At 38.4% G+C, this 18,392-nt stretch overlaps 3 protein-coding genes across 3 annotated transcripts; 2 read left to right on the top strand and 1 right to left on the bottom strand.

Moving 5' to 3' along the window:
• Positions 1-3,933: 3,933 nt before the first annotated feature.
• Positions 3,934-5,689, top strand: LOC125590048. Its single transcript, XM_048762979.1, has one exon. The coding sequence runs from the start codon at positions 4,133-4,135 to the stop codon at positions 5,273-5,275; it is 1,143 nt and encodes a 380-aa protein (XP_048618936.1). The 5' UTR covers positions 3,934-4,132; the 3' UTR covers positions 5,276-5,689.
• A 941-nt stretch (positions 5,690-6,630) lies between these two features.
• On the top strand, positions 6,631-15,719 carry LOC106421156 (tripeptidyl-peptidase 2-like). Its single transcript, XM_022705853.2, is given in 35 exon segments — positions 6,631-6,685; positions 6,688-7,095; positions 7,232-7,310; positions 7,385-7,458; positions 7,575-7,684; positions 7,822-7,902; positions 8,005-8,091; positions 8,184-8,326; positions 8,434-8,584; positions 8,650-8,772; positions 8,980-9,063; positions 9,159-9,346; positions 9,428-9,602; positions 9,705-9,826; positions 9,897-9,976; positions 10,254-10,312; positions 10,580-10,734; positions 10,828-11,006; positions 11,119-11,231; positions 11,299-11,469; positions 12,177-12,305; positions 12,403-12,503; positions 12,594-12,711; positions 12,920-12,999; positions 13,173-13,239; positions 13,425-13,507; positions 13,606-13,657; positions 13,744-13,875; positions 14,020-14,091; positions 14,249-14,341; positions 14,466-14,561; positions 14,692-14,790; positions 14,886-14,978; positions 15,111-15,263; positions 15,367-15,719. Coding segments are annotated over 35 exon segments (4,149 nt in total). The 5' UTR covers positions 6,631-6,645; the 3' UTR covers positions 15,526-15,719.
• Positions 15,720-16,220: 501 nt separating this feature from the next.
• LOC106421029 (berberine bridge enzyme-like 21) lies at positions 16,221-18,049 on the bottom strand. Its single transcript, XM_013861874.3, has one exon. The coding sequence runs from the start codon at positions 17,960-17,962 to the stop codon at positions 16,343-16,345; it is 1,620 nt and encodes a 539-aa protein (XP_013717328.1). The 5' UTR covers positions 17,963-18,049; the 3' UTR covers positions 16,221-16,342.
• Positions 18,050-18,392: the final 343 nt, after the last annotated feature.

Raw genomic sequence — 18,392 nt, 5'->3', positions numbered from 1 at the left:
ACTACTCTTTCAACCATCTCAATGTTACCCTTTTTCTTGCAAGTAGAAAAAAAAAAGAGCTCCTTCGGCTTCCTCCAATAGCTCTGCTTCACCCAACACGTTAAGAGTAGTGTTTTATTGGGCGGGTAAGCAAATGAATGAAACAATACAAACACATTTTAAATTGTAATGAAAATTTCAGTTTATTTTATTATAATTTTCAATATTTATTACTACAAATTTTACTATTTCTTTTGTTTTTGAAATTATGCATTTGTTATACTATATTTAAACAATTCACTAAAATATAAATATTTTACTTTGTTCACAATATTTGCTTATCTTGAATTTAATGGATTTTAAATACATTTCTTCTCAAATTATATAATTTAAAAAATCGAAAATGAAAAGCCATTTTTTTATCTTTTTTTTTTGGAAAATAGTCAAGTAGCATAAACATTTGATTTCAATTGTTATTTTTTTAATATTTACAAATATATGTTAGGTTATGTATTATGTATTATTATATTTCAGAAATATATTCCTGTTTTTCTTTTTGTGTTTTTTTCAAACTCACATCAACAAAAATTAAAAATAATGAATTCCACAATTTGTTTTACTACCAAAGTTTAGGCTAAACCAAAAAGATAACAAACAACCATAACTATATGATGTATTGTTAGCTATAAAAATTATTTATAGGGCATTTGATGTATTGTTAATATATATGGTTCAAAATTTCAATATTAAAACTGTGAATTTTATTATAAATTTTTAAAATTTACACTGATGTATCATGTTTTCTTTTCTCGTTTGTTGAGATCGCAGCAAAAAAAAATGTTCGAACTTATAATAGTACTTATTTTATTATGATTAATGATGTAATTAAGTTATGATGACTTATCCAAGAAATCATTTTGTATTATTCTCACTATTTTCTCTTATAATTTTTACTATTTAATATATTATCATTGTTAGAAATCATTTAGTTAGCTTAACACCAATATATAATTATTTTATTTTGTCATCAATATTTTTATTTTTAATCTTTTTAAAAATGTTAGTCGATTGTACTTTTTCATACATTTTCTCTTCCAATTCACAATATACAACACATTTTTTATCTGCAAAATTTCTCCAGGTAAAGAATTATTTGTTGCAGCTAGAAACGAAGACTGATCTTCATGTCTTCAATATAACACCAAAAAAAAAATACAATGCGAAAGCTCATCATTTTAAGAACTAAATATATCAAATATGTGACACAACTTCTGAATATATGTGTATATATGTTATCTTGTTCTTCGGATCACTGAAGCAACACTACTAGTTATTTTACAAGAGATGAAAAAACTGGAAAAAGAGTGACTAAGGAGAAAGAAACAGAAGAATCTGAAACTTAGTTTATCTCAATGAAGAGACTTGCCTGAGGATGCAAACATGCATCTTTCAGTGACATTTGACTCTTTGTCTCTTCCATACTTCTTGGAAAGTTTGTGATTAAGCTATACTCTTCTGTTTCTAGCATCCAAGTGAATCAACGTAGTCATACAATGTTTGTATCTTGGTTTTGCTTTCAAACCTCCTCCCTTTTCTTTATCCATTCAGGAACCTTACAAAAATCTACATTATCACGGGAAATAAACAGTCCAAGAGCAAGTGCTTACTCTTGTCTCATTCTCACTCTAGCAACTTCTCTCTCTGCAGCTTCACGCTCGGCTCTCCACCGAGCCTCATCTTCTTCTGAGTTAACTCCCTCTCCAGCCTATTAGTTACATGTTTTAAATGTGAGAGCTGAAGAAAGATCCAGAGGAAACTGTAGGATGATGCTACATAATGCGATAGCTACGTACCAGTAGATGACCAGGTTCATATGCACGTATGAGATGCAATTTAGTATTACCCCATCGATGCCAACAAACAGGCCCTCAGCAGTCTCATCAGCAATACTCATCTACACAATACGTTGCAGACAATTAAGTGTTTATAAAATATAGTGTCCTCTGTGTGTGTTTCTTAATTCCAAATCTAATAAAAGGTAAAGGATCCAATATACCTTAGCACACCAACAACATTAGTGTTGTTGCAGGCCACACAAGACACAAGTGAAGGATGATACAGTCCGCTAAAGCTTCTTTGTACACATGGAGAAAGAGACGTAACACCAGCCTTTGTCCATCTTGATCCCAGTGCCCCTACCGGTGCATATGAAGGCGATATCCTGCATTTACAAAGTTTGGGATCACGTACAGAGTACAGTCATGGAAGAATTATAACAAATAAAGCTTGCTATATAACCTGCGGCTGGGCAGTGATGATGAACTCATTTCAGCTATGGTTAGAGGCTCAAGCTTAGTGTAGCCCCTCAGTAATGAAGATGCTGGAGTAATGCCAATGTCAATGGAAAACAGCATACAATGTTGTGCAGGAATTCGCTAATTATGTAATGAATAAGTAAACTAACAAACTGAGATCAAATTAATCTCTTTGTCGAAAGTTATATGGGTCCCTGATGTGGTGTTGAAGAACAGATGCCCTGCAAAATATTGATTTCGTTAGGGCCAAGAACTATTATAGTCATCCCATTTAAACAAAAATACCTCCTACAATCTTGGAGTTGATACTTGTTAACAACCTTAGGATCACCGAAGACTTTCTAGCTTGCTGTGAAAAGATATAGCTTGCTAGTCAAACAGACTCAAAGTCACAGACACATCACTGTCAAGAGAAAACAGAACACTAAATGCTCAACATCTATTCAGAGTGATGAAGTTATGCAACTTATCAATTTTGATGGTTGCAACTTGCAATGACACGTTTTTTTTTCCTTGAGGAGTGTCAGTAGCAAGTTAAGTCCACTGTTAGCCTATTCCTGCTCTCATTTTCAAATCCTATTGCCTATCTGGTTTCTTCATGATGTTTGTGATGGCTACATGCCTATCAACGTAGGTTCAACTTGAATATGAAATCTGATTTACTGTTATGTCATTTATCAACAATTGAACAACATGCCTATTTTCAAACTCTCAAATAAGAATATCAGATAAATCAAATCATAACCTAACAGATTCCCAAACACACACAAATATAACAGATTGATAATCAAATATAATCAGATTCAATCTGAACAAACACGAAAAGGCAAGAGAGAAGTAAATTAAAATTATAATCAAAATCAAAATCTCAATCATGAAACGAAGAGACGGAAAATCTGCAAATACCTCAGAGCAGAGCAGATCCAAGAGGCTCAACCACCATTGCCGGCGACAGATAGAGAAGGAAAATAAATATGGAGTCGCATAGTATAATGAGTCAAAGGAGAAGATACAGAGTCCCTCACAAAGGAGTAGATGCAGCACGGAGTCGTTGGAGGCCCAGAGGGGAGGCAGAGACGCAGCGGCATCGAGACAGGTCCTAGACAGCGTGAGAAGCAGCACTCGAGATGGAGGAGTCCGTGAGACTTCAACGAAGAAAGACGAAAAGCTTGATGAAAAAAAAATGACCTACCAGAAACCGAGTTTGATTTAACAAAACGCATAGTTTAGTAATAGACTGGACATGTGTCGCGTTTTGGAGAGAGTATTTTTCTGACGTGGCGAAAATCTGACCTCCTATTGGTCGATTTTTGGTGAGGACGTGGACACCCTCTCCATAGCTTATATCCCCTTCTAGTATTGTATTGATAATTTAAATGTTTTGTTTATAATTAGTTTCGGTTTCAAAGGTTAAATGTACGCTATCTATGGGATAGTGATACGTTACTGTGGGATAATGATATAATGGTTTGATTTTAATTATGGGTTTTTTATTTGGTTCAGTTCAAACTTCAAAGGGCTAAATCTTAAAGCCCACCTAGTACTGTGTTGTACAGTTGTACATACTATTATGGAAAACAAATAAAAAAGAGAGAAAAATACAAATAAATGGTCAAAGGCACGCGTCGTCGTGTAATGTCTTTATAGCGGTTTCTTCCAACATGGTATCGCCTTCGCTTTCTGCGCAAAGAAAAGCCTTCTTCTTCTCTTCCTTTTCTTACTAATGCTTTTGATCTTCTCCGCTATCTCTTCGACAAACCATTTTATCTTGGTTCTTCGAAGAGGTAATTAATTTATTAAATATTTTTTGTTTTTCATTTTACATTGTTCTCTTCGCCATGCCTTTGCCTTGGAAGAAATCAAAATCCAAATCGGGTCGGATCTCCAGATTCGTATCGGGCCTCCAACAATCACCGAAACGCGGCGGATCTCTCGTTGTCGAGACTGGATTCCCAACCTCTCTTATCGATCTCTTCGTTAAGAATCGCGATCGTCTCAACAAATCTTCTTCTAAACGCAAAAAGAACAAAGCTCAGACACAAACCTTTCCGAACCATTCCCATCCGACGGGGCGGTCTGTTTTGTCTCCTCCTCCTCTGCCTCAGAAGCTCGATCCACCGTCGGTTACGGAGGATCTTACGGCGGCGAGTAAGATCGAGGAAAGTCCCCTCGGTGCGGAGAACAGAGACGACGGTGACAACAATGGAGACGGCGACCATCGCGGCGGAGGAGGATGCGTTATGACGGTGGTGGTGATTAAGGTTTTCATGGTGGCCGTGCTCGCCTTGAGCACGAAGAAGCTAGCCGCGGGGATCACTCTCTCCGCCTTCGCCCTCCTCTTCCTCGAGCGTGTGTTCACACTCCTAAATCTCTGCCCCGACGCGCAGGTTCGGCTCGGTACGCTGATTGGGAAGCTCATAGGTAGGAAGCGTATAGAGAAGCTAGAAGAATCGTCATCCACACAGGTCTCTTTTGAAATCATCGAAAGCGTTGAAGAATCGAGAGATTGCGTTGAGGCGGAGGAGAGAGAGGTGCAGACGATCAGAGACGTGGTGTTCACGAAAGAGAAGAGTAAAAGCGCGAAGCTGAGATCAAAGATAGTGAAGAAGATTTTGCCGAAGAAGCTTAGGAGTTACAAGAAGAATAGGAAGATGAAGCTCGAAGAAAAAGAACGAGCGGTAGAGGTAGTAGAAGAAGAAGAGTCGTTGATTGAAGTTTCCAGTTTGTATTCCGAGGATAGAGTGGAGAGCAAAGTATCTGAGGGAGATGAGATTGGTTCGAATCCGCCATTGTTGGAGATCTGTGAAGAGATCGAAGAAGAAGAAGAAGAATCTAAAGGGGATCTAACGAAAGCGATTGTGATGATGATAGTGATTGCTCTTGCTGGATTGTTAAGCGGCAAAGTCGTAGCTATTGGTCTGACACTCTCTTCGTGTCTGATTCTGAGATTGGTCTGCTGTAAATCTCAAACTAGTCTCTGAACTCCAAAAAAGACTCGGCCTTTGAGAAATTTTGTTTTGTTCTGTTTCCGTGGCAGTGGTGGGGCCTATGGATCAACGGGTTGCGGTGCTGAAAGGGAGTGTTGTTGGGTTGTTGGCAGTTCGAAGCTACAATTGTTTGCTTATGAAACTGTAAATTAAAACAAAATCATATGAACAGAGGAAATTGTTAGTGCTTTATATAATGGTCAAAGAGTCAAAAAGTTGTTGTTTACTATGAAGGGAAAACAAGTTATTACTAATATAAAAATTAATTGTTAATAGTGAAAGGCACTTGAGGCAGAGCATTAACGTTTGTGTCGGCTAGATTGTCATTGTTAACAGTGAAAGGCAATATTGTTGAATCTATAGATGGAATCGTATCTGTTGGAAAATAATAATGAGTTGCACTGTTTATTGAAATCTCATCCTAATTCAAAGTATACTACAATTTTATTTCTTAAATAGTGGAAAGCCTCAGTGCTAGCTCAATCATGTCTAGCATTAAGATATGTGTATACATGACTTGCTAGTTGAGTGGTGTTCCCAACAAATGTAACGGGTCATGTTTATGTGTATTTTTAATACAATTGGTGATGTATATGAGTTTTCTATTGTATAATGTTCCCAACAAATGTAAATGGTCATGTGTATGTGGGTTTCAACATGATCTTTTCGTATATCAATGCGCTTTAGGGTATCTTCAAATCTATTCCAACTTTTTTAAAAACTAAATAAAAAATAAAAAATGCTCCAACCGTATTTTATTTTTCATTATATGAAGGAGTTTACTCCATAAATGAAGTAACATATTATTTTTGTTTATTACTTTATTATGGAGTAAAAAAGAGTAGAATTAAAACATTTTTACTCAATTTCTAAGGAAACAACGGAGTTTTAAGTTGGATATGCTCTCAACAACACGTAGCAATATATCCGTAATCTGGTTATTCCTTGAGAAATCAAAATAGAGGGATTATTAGAGAGATTATGGGCCCGGCCAAAATAACCCATGTGAAAATTCATTTCGTTCACATGAGAAGCCATATATGGTTGAAGATTATGGGCCTCCTCGAACTACGAGTCAAATTTTATTGAGCTTGACCAACAGCAACAAAAATGTTTTGTTTAATTTCACGTTTATCTCGGTATTAGATTAATAAACAATAGTATAATTAAGAAAATGGAGTGAAGTCCAAAATAATATCGTTATCCATTAGAGCAAGCAAGCAAAGCCACCAGTGACAATAAGCCACCTCCAATGACATAATCCACAAAAGGACTCAATACGAGTCGTCACGCACTCGGTGTAATGACTCTTACCTGTTAATTTACAAAAACACCCTTACCACTTAAACCAACACATACCAAAGATGGATCTGAGTCTGCAGCTACAGATTGGCGGCACGTTCGTCAAAAAGGCCCCTCGTGTTCGTCTTATTGGGCTTCTCCTTCTTCCTCCACGTCACTCTCTCTTCCACGCGATTTTATTTCTTCTTCTCCGTTTCTTCATCGAAGACTCAATAGAAGAAGCTGCTCTCGCTTTCGCTCTCGTGGAATTCGATTAAGACGGAGCGGTTCCTCGGCGATGCCTAGTTCTTCTTCTGAGACTCTAACGGCTTCTCGCGTCGACTGTGGCGGCGGAGGTGGAGGTGGGGGCGGCGTCGCTTGCGCTGGAGCTGATAACGCTTCTGTAGCTAATTTCAAGCTGAACGAGTCAACCTTCCTTGCTTCTCTCATGCCTAAGAAAGAAATACGCGCGGATCGCTTCCTTGAAGCTCATCCTGACTACGATGGTCGCGGCGTCGTCATCGCCATCTTTGGTACTACCTTCTCGTTTGATTGTTTAGTTTTCGTCGCTTGAATTGTTAATTACTAGAGAGATTGTTTGGTTATGAAGACGCTGCGAGTAAAATTCTGATTGAGGAGTTGACCAAACGAAATTTGATCTTAGTGTAGATTCTGGTTTTGATCCTTCTGCTGCTGGCTTGCATGTAACATCTGATGGAAAGCCAAAGGTTCTAGACGTCATTGACTGGTATGTTCTATACTGTTCTTTAATCATTCGAATGAAGGTGATTTGATGGTGTTCTTTTTTTTTTTATCACTCAGTACTGGAAGTGGGGATATAGATACTTCCACAGTGGTGAAAGCCAATGAAGATGGTCTCATTCGTGGAGCATCAGGTTCGTGATTTAATCTCTGCATGATGGTTTTCTTGCTCTTGTTGGTTTGTTTGTTGTCCATTCTCTAGCTATGACATACGTTGATCATTTCTGATGTATATATCAATTTGTTACAGGGGCACCTTTGGTTGTCAATTCTTCATGGAAAAACCCCACTGGAGAGTGGCGTGTAGGTTGCAAGTTGGTTTACCAGCTATTTACTGATGACTTAACTTCTCGTGTTAAGGTAGCCATTACAGACGTGATCCTTTCTTGGTCTGCTGGATTAGTTATATAATCGGAATATCTTACAGCAAAGTTTTTTTTGTAACTGATTTGCAATCTTATTGTCTAAGACTTCTATCTGTTTTTCTAATCACACAGAAAGAGAGAAGGAAAATATGGGATGAAAAAAATCAGGAAGAAATTGCAAAGGCTGTAAAGATTCTGTATGATTTCGATCAGGTGATACGGAGATGCTGAATTTGGTTTACTGTATTGTAAATGTTGTGAGTCTGACACTGCCATTCATCTTTATCGTGACCTCATTTTAATTCCTGCCTCCAGAAGCATAGCAAGGTGGATGATACGAAACTGAAGAAGACACGTGAGGACCTCCAAAGCAGAGTTGATTTCCTAAAGAAACAAGCTGATGTAAGTTTAGAGACTTTCCTTTACTAGTTTGCTGGGTATACTTGTTCGCTGTTTTCTTGAATCTGTGCTGTAAATGCATTGTTTTCGTGTAGAAATATGAAGACAAGGGGCCTGTTATTGATGCTGTTGTGTGGCATGATGGAGAAGTATGGAGGGTTGCACTTGATACGCAGAGTCTTGAAGAAGATCCAGATTGCGGGAAACTAGCAGACTTCTCCCCTCTGACAAATTACCGGCACGTCTTCCTTTATATATCTATTTCTTACTGAATATAGAAAGTTTTCGCTTGGAAGTTCTTCAGTTTTACGTTAACTTTCGATGCCAATCTAATATTTAAATCAGAATTGAGCGGAAGTACGGCGTGTTTAGCCGACTAGATGCTTGCTCCTTCGTTACTAACGTGTATGATGAGGGAAAGGTCCTAAGCATTGTAACCGATAGTTCTCCTCATGGCACTCATGTTGCTGGGATAGCTACTGCACACCACCCCGAGGTGCTAACTCATCTATATTGATAATTTGTTGCAGTCAATTAACTGTTGTTCTATGTGTATGTTAGGAGTACTTGTTAAACGGTGTGGCACCTGGTGCACAGATAATATCTTGTAAAATTGGAGACTCGCGGTTAGGGTCAATGGAGACCGGAACTGGCTTGACTCGGGCATTGATAGCTGCCCTGGAGGTAATAAGTCACTTAAGTGACAATGGTATACCGTTAGCTGAAAAATGCATTTGTAACTTCCTAATATTATTATTTGAAGCTTGAACAAAACAAGTGGTAATTATTGCTTGTATGGAATTCATGTCTGTGTACATGTAACTGCTTTGCATTGACAGAGTTATTACGTTTTTTTGTGTGTATATGCTGACTTCTGTTGTAATGTTACAGCATAATTGTGATCTTGTCAACATGAGCTATGGAGAGGCAACATTACTTCCAGACTATGGACGCTTTGTTGATCTTGTTACTGAAGTACCATCCAAACTCTTGTATTTGTTAGTCAGCACTTAGTTGGTTGTGTTTTATGCTTTTAATCTTACTTTTGTTGACATTCTGGTATGTTTTAGGCTGTGAACAAGAGACGCCTAGTATTTGTAAGTAGTGCTGGCAACAATGGTCCAGCATTGACAACAGTTGGTGCACCTGGTGGAACAACTTCCAGTATCATTGGTGTTGGTGCATATGTTTCTCCTGCAATGGCAGCTGGTGCCCATTCGGTGGTGGAACCTCCCAGTGAGGGGCTTGAGTACACTTGGTAATTTCACATTTTCCCGTTCTTTTGATTTATTCTATTGCCAGTGGTAGCTAGCATGAAATAGTTATTGTTATATTGTAGGTCAAGCCGGGGGCCAACCTCTGATGGGGATCTTGGTGTCTGCATAAGTGCACCTGGTGGGGCTGTTGCTCCTGTTCCTACATGGACGCTTCAAAGACGCATGCTCATGAATGGAACATCGATGTCATCTCCTTCTGCCTGTGGAGCAATTGCGTTACTTTTGAGTGCTATGAAGGTTTCTTCTCCAGCATTATATTTTCCTCTTGGAATTTTTGTTTCTTTTTCCTTTTTATGCAGCGAATGTTTCAGCTGCTGAAATTCTTTCATGCTTCTACAGGCTGAGGGCATCCCAGTTAGCCCGTACAGTGTAAGGAGGGCTCTTGAAAACACATCAACTCCGGTAGGTGATCTACCTGAGGATAAACTGACTACTGGACAAGGGCTAATGCAAGTTGATAAGTAAGGTTCTATAACCTATAATTAATTTGACACGATATTTTATTAGTTCTGATTAATTTTTTTATGGCAGGGCATATGAATACTTGAAACAGTTTAAGGACTGTCCATGCGTATTTTATCAGATAAAGGTCAATCTCTCGGGAAAAACAAGTATGTAAACATTTGTTTTTAAGTTTTCGAGGTAGAAAGTTATTGGAAACTTGCGTGCTGAAACATATCCTACTCTCATTGAAGATAAACAGAACAACTGAATGTGTTGATTTCCATCATATGTTTTGCAAATGCATCTTAGTGGTAGTGTCTATATGTAGCTGCTTACCTAAAAGGCCTTCCTGCTTTTGGCTGGGGGAAAGTTACCTCAAAAATTTTCTTTTTTCGACGAAATATGAACCTTTCTTTAAGAAAATTATGAACTCTATGAACACAGCTCCGACATCACGGGGCATCTACCTGCGGGAGGCTACTACTTGCAGACAATCTACAGAGGTGAACTACTGCTATATTACAGGAAAAATCTTAGTATGCTTAGTAATCTGCTCAAATGCATTCTAACTTATATTCTATATAAATAGTCATTATCTTCATACGACATGCCATATTCATCCTTTGGTGGAATAATTTCTTGGATGCCATGTCATGGAGTCCGAAATTTTCCTTCAAAACTTTATCTCCTACGGGATAATATATTTCACTTTCAAACTTTGTTATATATCCTGTCTGTTATGTGAAACAAGCATAGTTTTGACATTACAGTGGACGGTACAAGTTGACCCGAAGTTCCATGAAGGTGCAAGTAATTTAAAGGAACTTGTGCCTTTTGAAGAATGCCTTGAGTTGCACTCCACAGATGAAGGAGTTGTACGGGTTCCTGATTATCTACTTCTCACTCATAACGGACGTAGCTTCAAGTTAGTGTTTTCAATCCTATACCTAGCTGCTTGTGTTTCTGGTTTTTTTCTTGCCATGTTATCTCTGTAGTAAGATTCTATCATCTTTTTCAGCGTTGTTGTGGACCCCACAAATCTTGGGGATGGTGTGCACTACTTTGAAGTTTATGGGATTGATTGCAAAGCTCCACAGCGTGGTCCTCTTTTCAGAATCCCAGTGACAATAATAATTCCCAAGACTGTGGCTAATCGACCTCCAGTTATTTCATTTCAACAAATGTCTTTCGTCTCAGGTGATTGTTTGTGATTTTTATAATGTGTGATTTATACAACAAACAAGTCCTCTTAAATGGCTGCCAATTTTTTATTTTGTTTTTTTTTGTTTCTCTATAATTATAACCGCAGGCCACATTGAACGAAGATATATGGAGGTACCACTTGGAGCGACATGGGCTGAGGCTACAATACGAACTTCAGGGTTTGATACTACACGGAGATTTTATATTGATACCCTTCAGGTAGGACACGTTTAAGCAGACTTCACGTCTTTGTTGCTGCTGGTTCTAATCGTTACTTTATTTGCAGCTTTGCCCATTGCGAAGGCCTATCAAGTGGGAGGACGCAGCAACTTTCGCATCTCCCTCTGCTAAAAGCTTTGCGTTTCCTGTGGTTAGTGGTCAAACGATGGAACTAGCTGTAGCTCAGTTCTGGTCCAGTGGCCTTGGAAGTCGTGAACCAACTATCGTTGACTTTGAGGTAGGAACTGATAATTATATATGTGTGTGTGTGTGTGAGATAGAGAGAGAGAGTTTTATTGTCCTTAGTGTTGACATGTGTTAGGTAATGAACTCTTTAAGTTATAAGATCTTTTCCCTCCTTATTTTTTCATTCGTGCTGGTGTCCTTACTTTGATTTGAATTCATCATGCTAGTGTATCTTTTGGCCCATTTTTATGCTCTGCTTATTTCTTTCTGCAATTTGGCCCCTTACCAATTTTAGCCTCAATTTAGTTGGGTGTTAGGTATCTGGTTTAGCAATAATCACCCCTGCATATGCATTCTCGTTTAGGAATGGGGTTGGAAACGAATTTCCGGTGAATAGGTACAAAATGTGCTATTGACCAGTCGTCATGTTGTCACACTAATTATTATGAACAAAATTCTATGTTCAAGTAGCTCAGGCCTACTAACTATATTGAGTACATTATGACTTGTTAGACATGAGTTGATGCAAGTTATGTGTGTATTCGAGATTGAATTCCATGGAACTGGTGTCAATAGTAGTGTTTTTATAAACGAATTTCAGGTGAATATGTATATAAAATGTGTTATTGACCAGACTTCATACCGTCAGACTAATGTTACGAACTAAGTTTTATGTTCAAGTCGCTCAGGCCTACTAACTGTATCGAGTACATTGTGACTTGTTAAACATGAGTTGATGCAAGTTATGTGTTTTTCTAGATCGAATTCCATGGAATTGGTATCAATAAAGAAGAATTGATACTTGATGGAAGTGAAGCACCAATAAAAGTTGAAGCTGAAGCACTATTGGCATCTGAAAAACTTGTTCCCGTAGCTGTTCTGAACAAGGTACTTTTATGTGTGGAGATGGTATCTTCTCCTTTTTCTATATATAAATATATATTTTGTAGGATTGCTTATGGCTGGTGTTTTGTTTTAAATGAAGATACGAGTTCCATATCAACCTGTTGATGCACAACTCAAGACTCTATCAACTGGGCGCGATAGACTACTGTCGGGCAAACAGATACTAGCATTGACATTAACGTGGGTTATGCTTCTACTTTCTTGGTGTCGTTCGTTGCTTATTTATCTATCAAATTGTTACCATAAGTTCTTATCTTTTTGTTTCTGCAGCTACAAGTTCAAATTAGAAGATGCAGCTGAAGTGAAACCTTATATACCCTTATTGAACAATCGCATATATGACAATAAATTTGAGTCCCAGTTTTATATGATCTCTGATGCCAACAAGGTACTCTACGAACTTGCCACCTAAAAGGCTGGGTAGTACAAGTATAGACTAGCTGATAAATTCTCATTGGCATTCTATAAACCTGATATGATGAAGTTTATGAATCCCTTGTTCGGTTTTGTCCTGTAAAAACGCGTTTCTGCTTTCTTGGTTATGTCTTACTTTTATAGTATTTCTTGCCTTGACATGTTCTCCTGATATTTTCCAGCGTGTATATGCAATGGGTGATGTTTATCCGGAGTCTTCTAAACTCCCTAAGGGAGAATATAAACTTCAGCTGTATCTAAGGTTTGTGCTACATCTTTGATGGTTGCAGTTTGTTTTAAAATTCGAAAAGCTGAGTTTGTACACACAAAATCCAGCCAGAACCAAACCTCTGTAAAATATATTTCATGGTTGACAACTTTGTTTCACAGTTACGTATTTAGTCTACTATTCTAAAAGCTAATTGCTTTCACCAGGCATGAAAATGTGCAGTTGCTGGAAAAGTTGAAGCAGCTCACTGTGTTTATTGAAAGAAATATGGGGGTAAGATTTTGATTAATGTTTTACTTTTTTTTTGAGAAGCAAGATGTAATCATTTTCAGGAGAAAAAAGTTCTGAAAAATGCTTGACTATATCTTGGCGTGTATTCCGTTGTTAATGTTTTTATTTTTAGCAACATTATAATTCCTGACGAGCTGATTTTTAAATATATTTTGCTGGTGATGTAGGAGATTCGGCTGAACTTACACTCTGAACCAGATGGTCCAGTCACAGGAAATGGTGTTTTTAAATCCTCTGTTCTAATGCCAGGGTGCTCTCTTTTAGCTCATTTACTAGTTTCAAATTTTCTGCCAACTGCTACTTTGCTTGTTCTCTGATTGTGTTTCTCACTTCATTTATCACCTGCAGGGTGAAGGAAGCGTTTTATCTGGGCCCACCAACAAAGGATAAGCTACCCAAGGTATAGTAGGTTGTTGACAAGTATAATTAATGTTCTGATGCATCATATTCCTCTCAAATGTACTACACTTTTGATTTCACCTGCAGAATACTCCCCAAGGATCTGTGTTGGTGGGAGAAATCTCATATGGGAAATTGTCATTTGATGATAAAGAAGGGAAGAATCCAAAGGATAATCCTGTATCTTATCCGATTTCATTTGTGGTTCCACCAAAGAAGGTATCTAAAAACTACCGTTTCTTGTCTGGTGTTCCTATAGGCTATTGATACTTGATGCAGTGCAGTCTGGCTACACGAGCTCATATTTTGTGTTTAGCTTTATCTATTTTTCTGATTTTTTGTTGTTTGTTTTCTATTCAATAGCCTGATGAAGATAAGAAGGCCGTTTCTTCTACAAATAGCTGTAAATCTGTATCAGAACGCTTGGAACAAGAGGTATTATTTGTAGAAGCATGTTTCATATCGACTCTTACTGAAATTCATGGTCGAATGTTCTATTATGTAATTGAATCAAGTACTTGTTTTGTGAACATTGAGCGGTGGGTTTTCTTTTCTACACTAATATTATACGATATCATTTTCTTGTAATCAGGTTCGTGACACAAAGATCAAATTTCTTGGGAACCTGAAACAAGAAACAGAGGAAGAGCGTTCAGAGTGGAAAAAGTTGTGTGCATGTCTCAAGGTTTGCCATCTAAAGGCTTTTCCGTTTTTCGTATTCACGAATGATTTGTGCCACATAACTGGGGAACCTTTGATCAAAGTATCCAAATCCGAAATGATTAACTTGAGCATATGTTCCTTGGCAGTCTGAATACCCAAGCTACACTCCGTTGCTTGCTAAGATCTTGGAAGGTTTGCTATCTCGGTCCGAAGGTGGGGACAAAATCAGCCATCACGAAGAGGTAAAGTTTCAAATGAGTTACTAATCTCAATATTGTTGCACTACTTTCTCTACAGTCTTCAAACTACACACGCTCAAGAAATGGTGTGAGAAACTACTCTGAAATTCTCTTCTCTTGTTTTTTTTGGTAGATTATTGATGCTGCAAACGAAGTAGTACGCAGTGTTGACGTAGACGAGTTAGCAAGATTCTTGCTAGACAAAAGTGAACCAGAAGATGAGGAAGCAGAGGTGTGATATTTTATCTGTTGCGTTTTATTAACTAGCTACTTGCTTTTATTTACGACTCTGATGACCATCTACGGTGCTATTGTTGTTCAAATCAGAATTTAAAGAAAAAGATGGAGATGACCCGTGACCAGCTGGCAGAAGCACTATACCAGAAAGGGTTAGCCATGGCGAGAATCGAGAATTTGAAGGTAAGACCAAATCTTTTTATATTTATCTGCCTATAGATAGTTGGTGAATATGTTAAATGAAAGTACGAGTGGTATCATTAGCATTTTGTCAGCCAATTTTTGGGCAACTACACACTACTCATTTGTTTGCAGGGTGAGAAGGAAGATGAAGGAAGTTGCCAGAAGGATAAGTTCGAAGAGAATTTCAAAGAACTGACAAAATGGGTTGACGTGAAATCATCTAAGTTCGGTACTCTCACCGTTCTAAGAGAGAAACGCCTCTCACGACTTGGGACCGCATTGAAGGTAAACACACACACACGTCTATCAAATCTTCAAATGTACCAGGAAAAACTGCAAATGATTTGATCCAACTGACTCCAAAACTAATTGATTATATGGTTTTCAGGTACTTGATGAGTTGATCCAAAACGAGAACGAGACTGCTAATAAGAAACTTTACGAACTGAAACTGGGCTTACTGGAGGAATTAGGTTGGAGCCATTTGGTTACGTATGAGAAGCAGTGGATGCAAGTTCGTTTTCCTACAAGCTTACCTCTCTTTTAGTTATTATTGCTTCTAATAAAGTTATTGTTCGTTTAATAAAAGGCGTGTGTTATCAAAACCCAATCTACTGTTTCATTTACTGTATGTTAGTCTAAATATTTATATGTTTCAGTTGTGGATTGATCAATTTAGTATTTGTGTCAACTGACAACGTTCAATTCCTATATTATCAGATTTTATTTGTATTAATTATATTTTGAAGGTTTTCTATTTTAAAAGTTGGAAAGAAAATATCAGTTGGTTACCAAACATTAGAGTAAGTAGCTTTGAAGATGACTAATGTAAATTCAAAAAGAAAAAGATTTATGTTTAATTGATGAACTAAAATGATCAGTATAGCTCCACAACGTAAACCATTTGAAAACTAAATTTGAATGTCAATTAACAATACTAAACCATTGATCTCCAAATTGTCAAAGATTACTGCATTAATTATTTTAAAATATAACAGTTGCAACCCAATTTGGTCTATAGTCAAGTCAACACTATCATTCATCGATTTAGTCACGAGAATCATAAACGGTTTAACAACTCAAAACAAACACAAAATTCCACAATTTTCGCCATAATTTTCAAAATCAGGTATAGCTATACTCAACAATCAACGGTTTTGAACTTTTGTTTTTGTCATCAATACCAACCCCTTTTTAAGTTTTTCTAACTTAATGAAAAGAATCTTGTTAAAGAGTTCCACATATGTATTCAATATTTCAAATCATACTATTATATTCTCCTTCACCAAACATTACTGGTTTAGTAGTAAATAACCAAACCTTTTCAATTTTTATAATAAAAACAAAAGGTAAGTCTTTTTCCACTATGCCTTACTTGGCAAGGTAGGTATACTCTGTTCATTTCTGAAGAAATTATCCGGATCAACCGCGGTCTTAATCTTGACTAATCGATCAAAGTTGTTACCAAAATACTTCCTTCCATACACCTCTCCTTCCTTGTAACTATTCACCCCGTGATCATTCACACCGATGTCAACATCTCTGTAGTTCAAGTAAGCATTCCTAGGGTTCTTGCTCACAAACCCGGTCATGAAACTGTAAAGCACCTTAGCCTGGTTCAAGTAACCCTTCTCTATCTCCGCAGACGACTCTTTCCAGTTCACAGAGTACTGAATCTTGAAAAGCTTATTCCGGTGCGGGAACGGCGTTGCGTCCTCGGCCACCTCCGCCATTTTCCCGCCGTAAGGATTGAAAACAAGCCCTATCTTCCCCAGCTCGATCATCTTCTTGAACAGAGTCTCGATCCCATCTCTAGGAATCTCGGTCGCAACGTAATCAGACTTCCTCTTGCCGAAGCTAGCGGAATCAAGATCCCGATCAAGAAACACTTTGGGATCGGTTTGAGTAGCGTTCTCATCATTGTCCCACCATATAGCAGACTGAATCCAAGTCATCTCTTTGCAAGCCTCCTTCTTGAGCCCCAGCTCAGGGAAGTCCTTAGCAAGAAGCGAAACGACGTCGTCTGCTCTGCCTAAGAACAGAGCAACCACGGAAGCTCTCACCGTCTTCACCTTATTCCTCGTAGTAGGTTGAATCAGCATCCTCATGAAGAGGTTCCTGTCGGTTTTCGGACCAACGAACTGCCATTTGTGAACCATGTCCACCGCTCCGGCGTCCATATACTGCTCCACTCTGAACACCGTAACGGTCGACGGCACGGGAACGAGCTTGACCTTGTACCCCAAAACGACGCCGAAGCTCCCTCCTCCTCCGCCGGAGATCGCCCAGAAAAGATCTTCACCCATCGCTTTTCTATCCAAAACACGACCTTTCACGTCGACGATCTTCGCGTCCTCGACGTAGTCCACCGACAAACCGTACTTCCTCACCATGTTACCGTACCCGCCGCCGCTTAAGTGACCGCCGACGCCAACCGTCGGACAAACTCCGGCGGGGAACCCATGGACTTTGCTTTCCCGCCAAATCCCGTAGTAAACCTCGCCGAGAGTCGCTCCGGCGGAGATCCACGCCGTCTGATCACTTATGTTAACCGTTACGTCGCGGAGATTCGACATGTCGAGGATGAAAAACGGTTTGTCGGAGACGTAAGAGAGACCGTCGTAGTCGTGCCCGCCGCTTCGGATCTTGAAGACGAAGTTTAAGGGCTTCGAGCAGAGGACGGCGGCGCTGACGTGGCTATACGAGCGAGGAGTAAAGATGATCGTCGGTTTGGGAGTGGAGGAAGTGTTGAACCTCGCGTTTCGGATGTAAGCACGGAGAACGGAGGAGTATGAAGGGTTGGTCGGAGAGAAGACGTTTTCGGCGATTTGGGCTTGTGGGGATTTAGTCTTGTCGGAGAAGCATTGAACGAAGGATTCGTAGACGGAGGAGGAAGAGGGAGGTGCGGCGAGTGAGGAGAAAGGGAGAGAGAATAAGAAGAAGAGGGAGAGAAGGACAGAGACAAAGGTTTGTGTTTTAATCATTGTTGAAATGATTCGTTTGCTTGTTCTTCTTCTCGGTGTTGTTATGTACTTTTATAACAGCGCGACAAGAGTAGGATGTCTGTAACTTTTTCAGTAATTATTTTAAGATTAGCTATAATTTTTTATTTGGTATAATATATAATTTTAAAGGAAGAGATTTTTGAATTATTATGTACCATTTATTATTTATATATCGTTTATCCACAGTCCACTACGCATTTTATAATTTTATTTTGTTTGGGTTATTAGTTTTATACTTCTGTTTAGTCTTTTGTCGTAGCATTAGTTGGTGTCCGTGACTCTGTAGCAAAGGTTGTTGGGTTTTATGAACTTCACAGGAAACTGGAGACAAAAATAACAGGTTTAAAGAGAAAATTTTGCATATTTGTATATGTAATTTCGCGTCAAAAATGAATGAAAGATATTCTTG

This window comes from Brassica napus, chromosome C7 (assembly GCF_020379485.1).
Source record: "Brassica napus cultivar Da-Ae chromosome C7, Da-Ae, whole genome shotgun sequence".
In the NCBI taxonomy this organism is placed as follows: Eukaryota; Viridiplantae; Streptophyta; class Magnoliopsida; order Brassicales; family Brassicaceae; genus Brassica; species Brassica napus.
This window is presented reverse-complemented; position numbering and strand designations above follow the sequence as displayed.

Bases quoted from the DNA above. Each gene is read 5' to 3' on its own strand.
- LOC125590048 (XM_048762979.1), top strand. From the start codon at position 4,133: ATGCCTTTGCCTTGGAAGAAATCAAAATCCAAATCGGGTCGGATCTCC.
- LOC106421029 (XM_013861874.3), bottom strand. From the start codon at position 17,962: ATGATTAAAACACAAACCTTTGTCTCTGTCCTTCTCTCCCTCTTCTTC.